At 52.7% G+C, this 15,420-nt stretch overlaps 2 protein-coding genes and 1 non-coding gene across 3 annotated transcripts; 2 read left to right on the top strand and 1 right to left on the bottom strand.

The window, feature by feature from the left end:
• Nucleotides 1-409: 409 nt before the first annotated feature.
• Nucleotides 410-7,839, top strand: RRP9 (ribosomal RNA processing 9, U3 small nucleolar RNA binding protein). Its single transcript, XM_026500949.4, has 15 exons — nucleotides 410-578; nucleotides 867-949; nucleotides 3,534-3,643; nucleotides 4,034-4,101; nucleotides 4,185-4,226; nucleotides 4,512-4,638; nucleotides 5,248-5,372; nucleotides 5,460-5,552; nucleotides 5,854-5,954; nucleotides 6,039-6,173; nucleotides 6,262-6,324; nucleotides 6,466-6,611; nucleotides 6,686-6,765; nucleotides 7,490-7,563; nucleotides 7,674-7,839. Exons 1-15 carry the CDS (start codon nucleotides 492-494, stop codon nucleotides 7,762-7,764), a joined length of 1,425 nt encoding a protein of 474 aa, XP_026356734.2. The 5' UTR covers nucleotides 410-491; the 3' UTR covers nucleotides 7,765-7,839.
• Nucleotides 7,840-9,058: 1,219 nt separating this feature from the next.
• LOC113257311 (U6 spliceosomal RNA) lies at nucleotides 9,059-9,168 on the bottom strand. Its single transcript, XR_003316924.1, has one exon. It is a non-coding gene; the product is annotated as a U6 spliceosomal RNA (small nuclear RNA).
• Nucleotides 9,169-12,708: 3,540 nt separating this feature from the next.
• On the top strand, nucleotides 12,709-14,739 carry LOC113256539 (IQ domain-containing protein F1). The gene is made up of 3 exons (XM_044385155.3): nucleotides 12,709-12,998; nucleotides 13,184-13,294; nucleotides 14,268-14,739. The coding sequence occupies exons 1-3, from the start codon at nucleotides 12,996-12,998 to the stop codon at nucleotides 14,691-14,693; spliced, it is 540 nt and encodes a 179-aa protein (XP_044241090.1). The 5' UTR covers nucleotides 12,709-12,995; the 3' UTR covers nucleotides 14,694-14,739.
• Nucleotides 14,740-15,420: the final 681 nt, after the last annotated feature.

Genomic DNA, 15,420 nt, shown 5'->3' with positions numbered 1-15,420 from the left:
ACTCTGCCTCCCTTCCTCGGGACTGCCTAGATTCCTCCCGGTTATCTCCTGCCAGGATGGTTTACCCTGGCTCCCGCCCCCGATGGGGAGGAGTCACGCTCGGAGAAACGGAACCCTGCATCTCTGACGCCTCCCAGCGTCCAAGGACCGCAAACACAGCAGGCCCTTCTGGTTCGACCCGCCCTTGGAACGTCAACCCGCAGCAGGGCGCATGCGCCATAGCCTTGGGCCGGAAGCGCCGGGAGAGGCTTGCTTCCTACTGGAACTAGCAGCGGGAGCCCCTAGAAACTCTCGGAGGCGTGGCCACGAGTGTTTATCCTATGGGCGCTTGGGGGGCGTGACAGAGCTTAGAGAAAGACCCAATGGAATTGTGGGAGGCGGGACCCGCGGGGCAGTGGGAGCCTATCCCGGCGCGGAGTCTTGCCAGACCTCCGGGGGTTTAGCAGCCACGTGAGTTCTCGGTGGTGGCTGTTACACTCACGGTGGGCAGCATGTCGGCGGCAGCGGCGGCTCGAAAGCGGGGAAGGTCGGCCTCGGGGGCCGGGGCCGGTGGAGGGACTGGAAAGCGGCGGCGAAAGGTGAGCCTGGAGCTTCTGCGGCCCAGAGTCAGTCCCGCTACTGGGTCCACCGTCATCCCATACCGGACACCCGGGCCCCGGGCCCCTTCGCGGCCCTTTTTTTCGGGACCCTAGCTGGAGTCAGCTTTGTCCCTGTCTCCGTGGGCCAAATCCTGAAAGACCTTGCACTTGAGCCGGGGGCCCACCGCCTTTCCTAGTCCCGCGGCCCTCGAGAGATTGGAAGGGGCGCTTGGTCAGTGCCAGGATTGTTGGGACCCCTGACCAACGACAGAATTATTTAATTCTCAGGCCGACTCTTCCGGGGACCGGGGCAAGTCCAAGGGAGGCGGCAAGATGAATGAAGAGATCTCCAGCGACTCTGAGAGTGAGAGGTGAGCTCTCTTTCATCTAGGGGAAGGGAACAGTGAGGCCCAGTGAGCTGGGACTAGAACCCAGGTCTCTGGCGTTTTTGGCTTTTAGATCTTGGCTCTTTCCTTCAGTTCTGACCCTGATGAGTAGGATTCGTCTTGAGGAGATTGAGAAATCTCATCTCCTTCTCTGCGGGGTCTCTTTGTGGGGAGAACCCCCAGTCCCAGTGGGAGACCAGTGAGAGCTCCCTGGTTCTTCGCAGGGACCTGAGCACAGGCTGGACCGGCTGGTAAGGGGAGAGGGATGCAAGACGTGCTTGCTAGTTCTTCATCTCTTTTCCCACACTTTCACAATTGCTGCTCTCAACATATGCCAGCCACTGGCTTTACTGTTGAGAATACAGAGATGAGCAGGCAGGTGAAGAGAAAATGTGTTGTAACGGGATGTGTATTCTACAGCTCTGTGCTCTGGAGACAGGGGAGGGGACGTTTGAATAGGGCTTGGAGAGATGAGAAGGAATCCCTCAGGTAGAGGCAGGGAGGACCTTCAGGGAGCAGAGAAAAGTCTAGGGCTTTACATGTGCAGGAGTGGGAGATGGAGAAGATGCAAAGGCAGGTGTTGGCTGCATCCGGGTTGGGGAGGGCTTTGAATACCTCCCTGGCTCTGCAGGTGCCGGGGTGGGGCATGGTGCAGGGTTTCAGGGGAGGCTAACTAGGTGTCAGGCCTGAGCCTGTGGAATGGAGGTTGTCATACCAGGAAATCCTGGGGCCTTCCCTAAGAGTTGGCTTTAGAAATTCAGCTTCTAACACTGAGCACATGCTGGCCTTGGCCTGCTCACAGAAAGACTTAATATACTTACTTTTAAGGTCACTATGGGTGGGTGTGTGCCTGGCCCTGTGCCGAATACTTTTAAATGTTTCAAAAAATGTGTTGTGAATGTGTGAGATGCAGAAGGAGTCAATGAAATGTATCTGGACTATAGGGAGCAGTGGTGAAATGCCGAAGCTCTGTGCCCCACCACCTAGGTTAGGAACTAGACCTTTTGCAGAAGCTTAGAAGCCCCAGCTCTGCATTCTGACTTGAGTTAATCATTTCTCTGGTTCCCTTCCTTCCTTCTTCCTTCCTCCATTCCTCCCTCCCTCCCTCCCTCCTTTCTTTCCTTTCTCCTCCTCTTCCTCCTTCTTTTCATTTTCTCATTCAGGTATAATTTCCATACAGTAATACTCACTTTTTTTTAGCTTACAGTTTGTGAGTTTTGACAAACACATGCAGTTGTGTAACTACCACCGCTGAGAAGGTGTAGAAGGGTTTCATCACGCTCCAGAATCCCCCCTGCTCCTTTGTAGTCAGTTCCTCCCCCTCTTCAGCCCCTGCTAACTACTGTCCCTAGAGTTTTGCTTTTTCCAGAACATCATATGACTGGAATCATACAGCATATGCTTCCTCTGCTTTTCTTTAAAGTTCCCTCTTACGTGTGACCCCCTCAACAATGGATTGATTAGGTAAACTGAGGAGGAGTCCTAACCTTAGCTGGATAGAGGAAGGGCAGCACCAACCCTGTTGGCTGAGGGCTTGCTGGGCACTGGGTGCTAAGTGGTCTCTGGGGCCCGGTTTAGCCTTGGCTTCCTTGAGTTTCCAGCATCTCTTCTGGGGACATTGTGGGCAAAGTCATAAATGAGTCTTGGGAAACAATTGGGGCATTTGACAGGGACTGGGTATCTTCAGGCCCATGATAAGGGGACAGTTCCGGTGACCTACCTCTAGCTCCCAAGAGCAAGTCCCAGTAGGTTGTGTCTTGAGTGAAGTGAGTGCTCCCCGCCGCTCCAGGGATGGGGCATGGAAGGGAAGCCACACCTTTCAGCAGCACAGGGTCAAGCCAAGACCAGTTAAGTTTCACCTGGAATCCCGTTCTCAAGGTAGAGGCTCCTGCCGTGGGAGTGAGGGTGAGGTGGCGATGTCTCTTGGGTCCTTCTCTGAGATCTGGGCTGGCTGCTGCTCCCGTGTCTGGGGGGGGTGGGTGGTGGTGGTTCTGGGATCTGCCTTCTCAGCTTTCTATGTTGGGTCTCCTATTCCCTGTCTCCCGTGCCTTTCTCATTTTTAGCTTACCTTCTCGTGTGGGGAGCACATCCTCCATCCTTTAGTGAGGTTTAGAAAAGACCGGTCCTGTGGCACCTTGTACATCTGACCGTATCTTCGCGGGTCACCGATGGTTTAACTGGCGTGGCCTTCCCGGGGTTCACACTGCCCCTGAAGATTGGGTGTGTGTGGCTCCTTTGTCGGCCTGCTTTCAGTGCTGCTGTCGATTCCAGACCCTGTGTATGTGACCTTTCCTTAGTCTGTAGCACGCACTCTTTCCCTCTAGAGTTGAGAGATTTCTCAGTGATCTTTCTGGGTTTTGGGTCCCTTTTCACCCTCATGTCGGGCACTGGGCGGGTCCTTTCAGTTTGGTAAGTCATGGCTTTCGGTTTTCTGCATGTGTAGTCCTTGGCCCCGTGGGCCGGCAGGGATGGGGGCGGTGAGTGGCAAGGGAAGCAGCGAGGAGCCATGGTCCCAGTGGCCAGAAGAGCGGGGTGAGCCCTCTCAGAGCCAGCCCCTTTGCGCCCACAGCCTGCCTCCCAGGAGGACTGAGGAGGAGGACGAGGAGGAGCTGGAGGAGACAGCCCAGGAGAAGAAGCTGCGCTTGGCCAAGCTCTACCTGGAGCAGCTCAGGCAGCAAGGTGAGCCCGTGCACTGGGCAGGTGAGGGGCAGGGCCTGCGCGTACGACTGCCTGCCGCGGCCCCAGCCGCCTGCTGGGTGACCTATTCAGGGCCCTGCCGGGCTGCCAGAGTTGCTGGTGCTGGCTGCCCTGGGGGAGGGTGGCTAGGAGACGAACGGGCCTCCCGAGGGGGGTGGCGGGCCGACCTTCAGGGGGCTTTAGCCTGATCTCTAAGTAAAGGCAGGGGTTAGGCAGGCGGAGGCCTCTCCTTTGCCCGAGGCAGCCTGAACTTCCCGTGGGACGCAGCCCGAGTGTTTGGGATCCAGGACTGTGGTGCTGGTGGGGTGCGGATGGGAAGGGAGAGGTGGAATCTTGGGCTGGGTTGACCTGGTCTGGTCTGTCCTTGCGCAGAGGAGGAGAAGGCTGAGGCTCGGGCGTTTGAGGAGGACCAGGTGGCCGGGCGCCTGAAGGAGGACGTGGTGAGTTGTGGAGGGAAGGTGGTGGGAGAGAAGGGTCGGGCTGGCCCTGCTCCTGGGAGCTCACCCCTCTCCTCTCTGTGCAGCTGGAGCAGCGGGGCAGGCTGCAGAAGTCCGTGGCAAAGGAGGTTGGTGTAAGACTGGAGTGAATCATGGGTCCCATGTGGGTTGGTGAGCAGATGGTCTAACTGGGGACTCAGGCTGTGGGGTTTTTGCTCTGGAACGTGGGGGGCACTTGGGCAGACAGGGTCAGGTAAGGGTCTGATCCTTGCAGCCCTGGTCAAGATGGTGGGAAAGGATGGCATGTGCGTGTGTGCGTGCGTGCATGCGTGTGTGTGTGTGTGTTTGTGTATGTGTGTGTGTCTAGGGGCCTTCTTGCCGGCTGTGGCAGTGACCCACCCCTGCCTGCCCAGATTCAGGCCCCAGCCCCGGCCGACATCCGAGTCTTACGGGGACACCAGCTCTCCATCACGTGCGTGGTCATTACCCCCGATGACTCGGCCATCTTCTCTGCTGCCAAAGACTGCACCATTATCAAGTGTGAGCACCTGGGTGGGGGTGCAGCCCCGGGGGTCTTTTGGGAGGGCTGGTCTGTGGGGGAGGGAGTCATCAGGGCAGACTGAGGCCCGATGGGGGAAGCTTCTGGAGGGAAGTTTGCTCTTAAGGAGGTGTTTTCTGGGTGCCAGTGGAAGCCTAGGAGTGGGGCTGTGAGCTCCCTGTCGCTGTCATTGGAGGGGATTGAACAGAGGCAGGGTAATGATCGAGCGGGGATTGGCGCTGCAGGTGGGCAGCTGGCGGACGCCTGAGGCTTCGTGCAGCCCCAGGATTGCATTCCTGGTCTTCCTGGGTCCTCCCTTCGACCGCTGAGTGCTGTCTTCATCCACCCTTAGGAGAAACTGGAAGAACTCGTAGCCTTGGTCCTAAAGCACCTTCCTGCCCTTCTCCCAGGGCTTCGCGGCTGTCCTTTGGGCTTACTGTCACCGTGTAACAGACGAGGAGCCCGAGGGGGTCGTGCAGGGGCTCACCGTGGCTGAGCCTGATCTCAGGCCCTGAGGCCACCACTTTTTCCACAGCCCCGTGCTGTCCTTGGGAGGGCGGCCAGCCAGTCCTAGCCTCCATCCCTGTAGCCTCTCTCTTTCCCGGTGTCAGGGAGTGTGGAGAGTGGACGGAAGCTTCATGTGATCCCACGAGCCAAGAAGGGGGCCGAGGGGCAGCCCCCCGGCCACAGCAGCCACATTCTCTGCATGGCCATCTCCTCTGACGGCAAGTACCTTGTAAGGCGGGGTTGGCCCCGGGGTGGGGAGAGAGGCCGGGACACACGCTGGGTGCCCGTGGCCATTGTCCTCATCCCTTCGCCGCAGGCCTCGGGTGACCGCAGCAAGCTCATTCTCATCTGGGAGGCCCAGAGCTGCCAGCACTTGTACACTTTCACGGGACACCGGGACGCCGTGTCGGTAGGAGCTGTGGACGTTTATCAGGCGACTAAGTGGGCCGGGCTGGGACGATGGGGTGCAGGAGGCAGAGGGTCGCCGTGCTGGGGGAACCTGTGCTTTGGTTCAGTGAGGGGCACTGTAAAGGACATAAAGGGGGTGAAGGGATGGGGAGAGCTGGGAGGGACGGAGCTTGCTTGGGGAGCGGGGGCCGCTCAGAAGTCTGCAGCTGTGACCTGCTTTTCAGCAAGTCCTCCCGGGCCTGACTTCTGTCTCGCCTGCTGTAGTCCAGGGCCCCTTTTGCTCCCTCTCCCTGCACCCTTAGGGGCTGGCGTTCCGCAGAGGCACCCACCAGCTCTACAGCACGTCCCACGACCGCTCGGTGAAGGTGTGGAACGTGGCGGAGAACTCCTACGTGGAGACGCTGTGAGTGTGCGCGGGGAGAGGGTGTGCGGATGTGTGCGCCAGTGCACGCGTGTGTGACGCCGGCCTCCCTCCGCCCCCCTCCAGCTTCGGGCACCAGGATGCCGTGGCTGCGCTGGACGCCCTGAGCAGGGAGTGCTGCGTGACGGCCGGCGGCCGGGACGGCACGGTGCGTGTGTGGAAGATCCCCGAGGAGTCCCAGCTTGTCTTCTACGGCCACCAGTAAGGCGATCCGCCGGGCCCCGTGGGGGGAGGGGCTGGGGGAGGGGGTTGGGTGAGGGGCCGTGCCCCTCACTGCTCCTTTCGCCAGGGGCTCCATCGACAGCATCCAGCTTATCAACGAGGAGCACATGGTGTCGGGCGCGGATGATGGGTAAGGGCTGCCTCTTGGATGCCTCCTACCACTGCCAGCCTCGCCTCCTGGAACCTCCCCGTGCGGCGGTGTGGTTCCTTTTCGCCGAGTGGCCGTTCTGCCCTGCGCCGGCCCCTCGCCGATGATCTTCTCTGTCCACAGCTCCGTGGCCTTGTGGGGCCTCTCCAAGAAGCGGCCACTCGCCCTGCAGCGTGAGGCCCACGGGCTGCGGGGGGAGCCGGGCCTGGAGCAGCCCTTCTGGGTGTCGTCAGTGGCAGCCCTGCTCAACACGGACCTCGTGGCCACAGGTGGGTGCCCTTTGAGGAGGGGGTTGCAGGGCGGGCTGGGGCGGAGGTGCTCACTATCTCCCTGTCCCCCCCAGGCTCCCACAGCTCCTGCGTGCGGCTCTGGCAGTGTGGGGAGGGCTTCCGGCGGCTTGACCCTCTCTGCGACATTCCCCTGGTAAGTGGGGCTTGAACGCGCAGCCTGTCTTTGCCACACTCCCGAGGCCCTGGAGCTCATGGCCCCTGGAATCAGCCCCTTACCGTTTTTTCCTGCCAGAAGAGAGGCTCCTCGGGGCAGGACCAGCTAGGACTTCTCTTTTTCATAGTCCCAGCTCCTAGCAGAGGGCCTTCCTCCTTCTTCCTCTTCCTTCTTCCCCCACCTCCCCTTTCCTCTCCTGCACTCCCTGCCTTGTCCTAGGTGCAGGGGAGCAAAGCCGGGACGAGGCAGGGAACAGCGTGTGCCGAGGTGTGGAGGGCCTGGGGCTGTGATGGGTTCTGCATGGCTGGTGCCTGACTGACCCCAGGCAAGGGCATGTGGATGTGGGGCACCCCAAGGAGAGTGGCAGGATGGTCAGCGACACCTGGTGAGTGCAGGGCTCGGTGAGAGTCATGGGGTCTCCAGGACCCCGCAGCCAGAAGCTAGGCCCTGGGCCACCCCTGATACAGGATGTACTTGGCGTACACTGTCTCCTTAAATCCCCACAAACTCACTGTGAGGCTGGTGCTCTGTTTCCCTCCATCTCACAGGGGTCAGGGCCTGATCCAGGCGGCAGGAGGCAAGAGCAGAGACTTAAGCTAGGCCTGCCGAGGCCAAGGCCTTGGCTGTGAGGCTGGGACTGTGGTGTGTGTGGGGGGATCTGTTCTCACTTCTCTTGTCTTCCCACATCTCTCCCTCTTCTCAGGTGGGCTTTATCAATAGCCTGAAGTTCTCCAGCTCGGGGGATTTCCTGGTGGCCGGGGTGGGGCAGGAGCACAGGTATGAGGCACCGTTGGAGTGGGGAGGTGGACGGTGGCGCTGGCTGGGCCAGCGGGTGGGTGGTGGGGGCTGGGCCTGGCCTCAGCGTCCTTTGGTTCCGTCCCCTGCAGGCTTGGCCGCTGGTGGCGCATCAGAGAGGCTCGGAACTCCATCTGCATCATCCCGCTCCACAGGGCCCCCAGGCCCCCCGCCGGCTCCTGACTCTTCTCCCCTTTATTTAAGTCCTTCCCAGGCCAGGCCCTGCCCTGTTTGTATTAAAAGCCTCCTCTTTTGGGCCTTGTCTCTTGCAGCTTCTTGGGTGGGGAAGGAGGGTGATGGCACAACTGGGTTGGAAAGGGCCAGGGAGGGACAGGGCTCCCAAAGTCCTGATCACTGAGGGCTTTTTCTTTTTTTTTTTTTTTTTAAATTTTATTTATTTATTCGTCAGAGAGTGGGCAAGAGAGAGCACAAGCAGGGGGAGTGGCAGGCAGAGGGAGAAGCAGGCTCCCTGCTGAGCAAGGAGCCCAATGCGGGACTCGATCCCAGGACCCTGGGATCATGACCTGAGCCCAAGACAGATGCTTAACAAACTGAGCCACCCAGGCATCCTGGCTGAGGGCTTTTTATCCTTTTCCATGGAACTCGAGGATGGAGACCTCAGCCAGCTCCTGGTCCCTGAGTATCCTCTATGACCTTATCTGTCCCGCTCCCCGCCCACGGCTCTGGGCTGCTTGCTAGGGGTCAGAAGCTGCTGACCCCTGGACTAGGAAGCCGTGGCTGTCCAATGATGTGTCAGGGCTGGCTGCAGAGTCTGAGAACTGAAATGAAGACAGCGAGGCCTGCAAGTCAGGCTGACCTGCCCCAACCAGGCCAGGTCGGGAAGCTGGGGGTGGGTGGGGTGGGACACTGCACTGCCTACCGTGTGGGGACAAGTGTCTGAGTTGGGAATAGCTCTGCCCTTGGTCTGAATGACAGCCAGGCTGTCACAGGAATGTTCTTTCTGCTGGTTTACCCACTGGATAATTCACTCCTGCCACCGGCGAAGCCAGAGGCGGCAGACTGGAGGTGTTGCAGAGCAGCAAAGTCTCCTCTTACTGGGAAATGAGAAGGGAATGTTACGGATTCTGCTCTAAACTTTTTTCTTTTCTTTTCTTCCTTTCTTTCTTTCTTTCTTTCTTTCTTTCTTTCTTTCTTTCTTTCTCTCTCTCTCTCTCTCTCTCTCTCTCTCTTTCTTTCTTTCTCTTTCTTCTTTCTTTCTGATTTTATTTATCTGACAGACAGTTAGCACAAGTAGGCAGAGCAGCAGGCAGAGGGAGAGGGAGAAGCAGGCTCCCCGCTTAGCAGGGAGCCCGACGCGGGGCTCAATCCCAGGACCCAGAGATCATGACCTGAGCCAGTCAGACGCTTATCTGACTGGGCCACCCAGAGGCCCCTTGTTAAGAGAACTTTTAAGATTTACTCTCTTAGCAACTTTCAAACACACCATACGGTATTGTGGACTATGGTCACCACGCTGGAAAATATGGAACATTTCACGTATTTGTGTGTCATGCTTGTAAAGGGGCCATGCTAATCTTTTCTGTATTGTTCCAATGTTAGTATATGAGCTGCTGAAGTGAGCAGCCCAGCTGACTTTTAAAAATGCTGTCTTTTGATGAACAGATGGTTTTAATTTGGATGAAGTCCATTCTATCAAACTTTAATACTTAGTGTTTTCTCTGTCCTAAGAAATCTTTGTTAACTCCAAGGTCACAAAATAATTCTCATAGGTTTTCTTCCACAAGCTTTACAGTTTTAGCTTTAGTTTTTGTTTAGGTCTGTGATCCATCCTGTGTGGGTGTGTGTTATCTATAATTTTAGATAAGGGTCAAGATTCCCTTTTTTCCCCCATTGAAGATGTATTTCCTTTCTGTACTGAATTATCTTGATACATTAAAAAAATCAATACCTTGTGTAAATGTCTATTTCCGGCTTCTTTATTCTGTTTCATTGATCAATTTGTCTCTTCTTTCACTAAAACCACATTGTCTTGATTACTGTAACTTTATAGTCTTTCAAGATAGTAAGTCTTGGAATCAGATCATGTAAGTCTATTTTGTCTAAGTGTGTACCCCTGCTTTCTTTTGGTTCCCTTTTCATGGAATATCTTTTTCCATTCCTTCACTTTTAGCTTATGTGTATCCTTAAAGTTGAAGTGAGTTTCTTTTAAGCAGCATATACTTGGGCCATTTTTTTGGTCCATTTAGTCACTCTAAGTTTTTTGATTGGAGAATTTAATCCATTTACATTTAAAGTACTTACTGATAGGTAAGGATTTACTTATGCCATCTTACTGTTTTCTGGCTCTTTTGTAGTACTTTTGTTCCTTCTTCTCTTGCTGTCTTTCTTTGATGTTTTGGATGTTTTTCCATAGTGATATGCTTTTTTTTTTAAAAGACTTTTTTAGGGATGCCTGGGTGGCTCAGTCAGTTAAGTGGCTGCCTTTGACTTGGGTCATGATCCCAAGGTCCTAGGATTGAGTCCTGCATCAGGCTCCTGCTTCTTCCTCTTACTGTTCTGCCTGCTGCTCTCCCTTCTTGTGTTCTCTCTGACAAATAAATAAGAAATTTTAAGAAAGATTTTTAAAAAAGTAATCTCTGTACCCAATGTGGGGCTCAAACTTACAACCCTGAGATTAAGAGTCCCACATTCTACTGACTCAGCCAGCCAAATGCCCCTATGGTGTTATGCTTTGATTTCCTTTTTTTTTCTTTGTGTATTTACTGTAAGTTTGTCCTTTGTGCCTACCATGAGGCTTACATAAAACATCTTATAGTCTATTTTAAGTTGATAACTTAATTGCATACACAAACTAACCTTTTACTCTTCCCCCCAATTTTGTTTTTGATGTCATCATTTACATCTTATACTGTGTATCCATTGACAACTTATTGTAGCTATAGTGATTTAAAAAAAAAGATTTATCTACTTATTTTAGAAAGAGAGAAAGGATGTATACAAGTGGGGAGAGGGGCAGAGGGAGAGAATCTTCGAGCAGACTCCCTGCTGAGCACAGAGCCCAATGTGGGGCTTGATCTCATGACCCATGAGATCATGACTTAAGCTGAAACCAAGAGTCTGACGCTCAACTGACTGAGCCACCCAGGTACCCCACTGTAGTGATTTTTAATACTTTTGTTATTTATTTATTTATTTATTTATTTATTTATTTATTTATTTATTTTTTAAAGATTTTGTATTTATTTATGTGACAGACAGCCAGCGAGAGAGGGAACACAAGCAGGGGGAGTGGGAGAGGAAGAAGCAGGCTCCTAGCCGAGGAGCCCGATGTGGGACTTGATCCCGGAACGCCAGGATCACGCCCTGAGCCGAAGGCGGACGCTTAACGACTGCGCTACCCAGGCACCCCAATACTTTTGTTATTTAATCTTTGTATTAGAGTTAAGTGATTAACACACCACCAGGTTATAATATTAGAGTATTCTGAATTTGATTATATACTTACCTTTACCAGTGTGCAGAAATGAAAGGAGGCTAATTAACTCCTTTCCTTTCTGCTTGAAGAACTCTTTGGCATTTGTTATAAGGCAGGTCTAGTAGTGAGAGAGATGAACTGTCAGCTTTTGTCTGGGAAAGTCTTTTTCTCGTCTTCATTTCCAAAGGACAGCTTTATTCATGGTTGGCTGTTTTTTTCTTTCAGCATTTTGAATATGTTATCCCTTTGAATATATCACTTTCTTGTGGCCTGTTCTGCTGAGAAGTCCACTGATAACCTTATGGGGATTCCGTTGTTTGGGAGAAAATTTTGCTCTTGTTGCTTTTAAAAGTCTTTATCTTTAAAAAAAAAAAGATTTTATTTATTTATTTGAGAGCGAGAGAGACAAAATTAGTGACAGAGAGCATGAGTAGGGAGGAGAGAGAGAAGCAGGGAGCCACACACGGGGCTCGAACCCAGGACCCTGAGATCATGACCTGAGCCAAAGGCGACTGAGCCACCCAGGCACCCCAATCAGGCTGGACTCAGATAGCCTCCCATTTGCTTCCCCTGGGACAATGCTGAATAGTTAAATTTGTGTTCTTTCTCAGTTCCACAGAGTCAGCTGGCTTTCTATGCATACGCACTAGCCATCTGCAAAGGCTCCTACTTGCCACCCCCAGGGGCCTACACCGGGAGTCAGCCATAGATAAGGGAGTATGTGGGTGATTGGCAAGAGTACTAGGGATGTGCATATGCCAGTTGGGGAATCTGCAGGTGAGGCATCCTCACCTGTGGCTTGCGGGCTGGCATCCTGATGGAGGCTGGTTAGAAGGACCCAGGTTCCTTTGATAAGTTTTGAGCCCTACCTGCTATTCTCTTAGCCCCTCCCCACTCCTCACTCATGAGGCTTACCTGAGTATTCTGGAAGGTGTGACAAGTACACTCTTAGTGACACCTGGGGCTGTGACTCTAAGTGGCTACTCACATTAACCAGGTGGGTTTTCAGAGGACAGGAGCAGGCAGAAGTAGGGAGGGCCCCACCTAGTGTCTAGGGTCTTGTGTCAAGCGTCTTTTACATGGTTCAGAAATAAGAACAGAGCTAAACCCTTCTGTAGTGGCCACTCCTCACCCATATGATGTGGCTCTGTCAGGGGCAGAAGACAAGAGAGCACTTGAGCCCATTGTAGTCTGAGATGGGGGCTCCAGCTGGTCCTGGGAGCCTCATGGAGTTCCCTGGGCCTTATATGGATGGGTCAACAATTCAGCTCTTCTAAGATAATCATCGATAGCAATTTGGTGTATATACCTTTCTTCTCCTTTGTATGCACTTACAATGTGTATGTATAATCATGTATCTTGATGGTTTTATTTATATAAATGGGATCATAATGATCTTCAACTTTTTCACTTATAAATATATCTTGGATACACTTCTTCATCAGTACCTATAGATCAAATTCATTATTTAAAAAAATTTTTTATTTTTAAATTTACTTATAAGTAAGTTCTATACCCAACATGGGGCTTGAACTCATGACCTTGAGATCAAGAGTCACATGGTCTACTGACAGAGCCAGCCAGGTGTCCCTAAATTAATTATTTTTTAACAGTTATAACTTGTTAGTATTCTCTGAGTATTAATGGACTGTTAACCATTAAATCAATCCTCAATTTTACCAATTGGGGATATTACCAATGACTGGTTATCTTTATACACTTTTATATCAATGGGCCAGTATTTCTGGTGTCTTGCTTTTGTATTCAGGGCCTTGGCCATTTCCAGCAGAAGAGAATGGACAACACTTTTGTCTTTTCGTTGGAGGGAGCTCAACTATTGGGTGCCATCCTTGTGCCTAAGTCATAACTGCCCTTATGACATCATAGGTCTCCCTCTCCACTTATCTACCCATCCATGGCTACAGCAACACAGACCTGAGGGGATTTGAACCATCTACACCCAATCCATGTGGGGCCAATGGTGAGTAAGCAAGAGACAGACAAACCAGGCTTTTTAGGGATGTCCCATAGATCTCTTAGGATGAGGGCATCCCCTGGCATATGAATACTCTGGGAAGCCCCAGAAGCTGGGGATGTGTGGGATACTGAACGGACAGGGAGGGAGGGCAGCTTCACTCTTGCCTTTTCCCTAACTGCTGATTTCAGGAGGAGGACCAGCCTGAACAAATTAATGAACAAACTGAAGATGAGCCTCAGCAGAAAGAGGAACCGACTGGTTTATCCTCAGAATCACTGACCTCAGAGAAGAAGGTGGAGGTAGGAGGAACCTTGACTTGGATGCCTCTGGTCCTTGTGTCCAAGTGCTTGTGGCTAGTGTTTTTTGCATGATCCAGAGCTAAGAAGAGGAATAAACTCATTCTTGTTTGTTCTCTTTCCCCATTTTTTTTGTCCAGGCTGAAGATGTAGATACAGTCAAGACAGAGAAAGTGGATAGTGCTAAAAGTGGAGCTAGACAAGTATAAGCCCCGCCCCCAAGGCCACACAGGGGTGGGGCTGGGAACATAGGGGCTGTGTTTCTGGAACAGAATGGCCAACATATGGGAAGCTGGGCTTAATCAGTAGTGTGTGTGTGTGTGTGTGTGTGTGTGTGTGTGTATTTGAGCTTGTACGTGTATGTTTACTTGTTAATTAAGACTTAAAATATGAAAGTCAAGAGAAATAAGGATGGGCAAGAGATAAAAGGTAGAACTTTATGGGGTGGGGGAAACTTAATACTATAACATGACAGAGGGAGAGAGCAGGTTGTGGTTTGGAGCTGGAGTCAAGGATGGAAGGACAAGATTAGCAAAAGATGCTACTTCTCTAGCAAGTGGGTGGGGTCTGAAGGGAAGGGTCATAGGTCCTGATTCGTTGGGCACATTCGGGTGGAATATGTAACTCTTTGACCCATAGATCTTGCCCTAGGCTGGCCCTTGATATGGCCAACTTGATCCATATACAACTGGGTAGTCAGGGCAGACGTACTCCCATTTTATATATGGGGACTTTGAGATTCAGAGGTCAACATGTGTCCATGTCCATTAACCAGAGAGTGGCAGAGACAGGACACCGACCTGGTCCTCTGGTTCCAGCCAGTGTGTGTTCAGTGCTCCTGAGCCCCAGCAGAAGGGCTGATTGTTGACAGGGAATCAGGGTCCCTTTCTGGCATGCCCCAAGACTCAAGTGGGTGGGGAACATTCTCTGAAAGTCCTCTCTTTTTTCTTGCAAGACCCCAGGAAATCAACATAAGCCCTCTACCAGTAATCCAGAAGTCATAAAGATCCAGGCCTGGTGGCGGGGCACCCTGGTGCGCCGGACACTGCTGCATGCAGTAATCAGAGCACTGATCATTCAGCGCTGGTGGAAGCAGATCCTGACAAAGCTGATGGAGAAGAGGCGGCGTGCAGCACTGGAGACCTTTACACGGAAGGAGTGGGCAGCAGTCAAGCTGCAGTCCTGGGTCCGCATGTGGCGCATCCGTAGACGCTATTGCCGTTTGCTCAATGCTGCCCGCATTATCCAGGCCTACTGGAGGTGCCACACCTGTGCTTCCCGGGGTTTCATCAAGGGCCATTACAGAGTCACGGCCAACCAGCTGCATCTCGAGCTAGAGATCCTGCTGGGCTCAGGGCCTTGCATTGTGTCAGAGTGTATTCCCCTCCCAATAAAGCAGTGAAGTGGTCTTCCCCCAGCCTCTCTGTTTGACAAGTTCCAGAAGATCAAGACAAATGATGGCAGATACTTAGCATCTCATATGCTAGCGCTGAGGAATGGGCAGGGGTTATCTGAGGATTCTGGGGCAGGATTCTGGGGCTTTGCCCAGACTGAGCAGATACCGTCATTAATTTGCAAGGTCTGCCATAAGTAGAAAAGTAGAAAAGTTGGTGGAACAGATCTGCCGTGTTGGCCACCTCAGGGAGCATCCTTCATGTAAATGGTGTCCCTCCCCAAGGTTGCATATAATGGAGGCCTGGAGGGTGGTGGTTAGTGCGGGCAATGGCAGCATATTTGTCAGGAATTCACCCACCTAGGTCTAGTTGCTCAGGGCTTGTTCTCTTACCCCCATGATTGAAAGGAGCCCACCTACTCCAAGCTCTGTGATGCTGGCTCCCATCGGTTCATAAACTGGCCCCCATACACAGAGGGCAAGGAGAGATGGAACAAGGAAACAGGCCATTCCAGATTGGCAGGTTTAATAAGCAAGTGAACTTGCATATAAAACTTGTCTTGGGCGGCTAAAGGTGAGTAGGTCTCACCTGCCAGAATCTTTTTTTTTTTAATATTCATTTATTTTAGAAAGAGAGTGGGCTGGGGGGGCAGAGGGAGAGAATCTTCAAGCAGACTCCCTGCTGAGCACGGAGCCCAGCTTGGGGCTGGATCCCACAACCCAAGAAATCATCATC

The sequence above is a fragment of the Ursus arctos genome, unplaced genomic scaffold (genome assembly GCF_023065955.2).
Source record: "Ursus arctos isolate Adak ecotype North America unplaced genomic scaffold, UrsArc2.0 scaffold_14, whole genome shotgun sequence".
Taxonomy (NCBI): Eukaryota; Metazoa; Chordata; class Mammalia; order Carnivora; family Ursidae; genus Ursus; species Ursus arctos.
Note: the sequence above shows the minus strand (reverse complement) of the source record. Positions and strands in the feature narration are given on the sequence as shown.

Bases quoted from the DNA above. Each gene is read 5' to 3' on its own strand.
- RRP9 (XM_026500949.4), top strand. From the start codon at position 492: ATGTCGGCGGCAGCGGCGGCTCGAAAGCGGGGAAGGTCGGCCTCGGGG. The intron at 579-866 runs GTGAGCCTGGAG...TTTAATTCTCAG, and splicing joins CTGGAAAGCGGCGGCGAAAG to GCCGACTCTTCCGGGGACCG. The intron at 5,955-6,038 runs GTGAGTGTGCGC...GCCCCCCTCCAG, and splicing joins AACTCCTACGTGGAGACGCT to CTTCGGGCACCAGGATGCCG.
- LOC113256539 (XM_044385155.3), top strand. The intron at 13,295-14,267 runs GTAGGAGGAACC...AATCAACATAAG, and splicing joins CCTCAGAGAAGAAGGTGGAG to CCCTCTACCAGTAATCCAGA.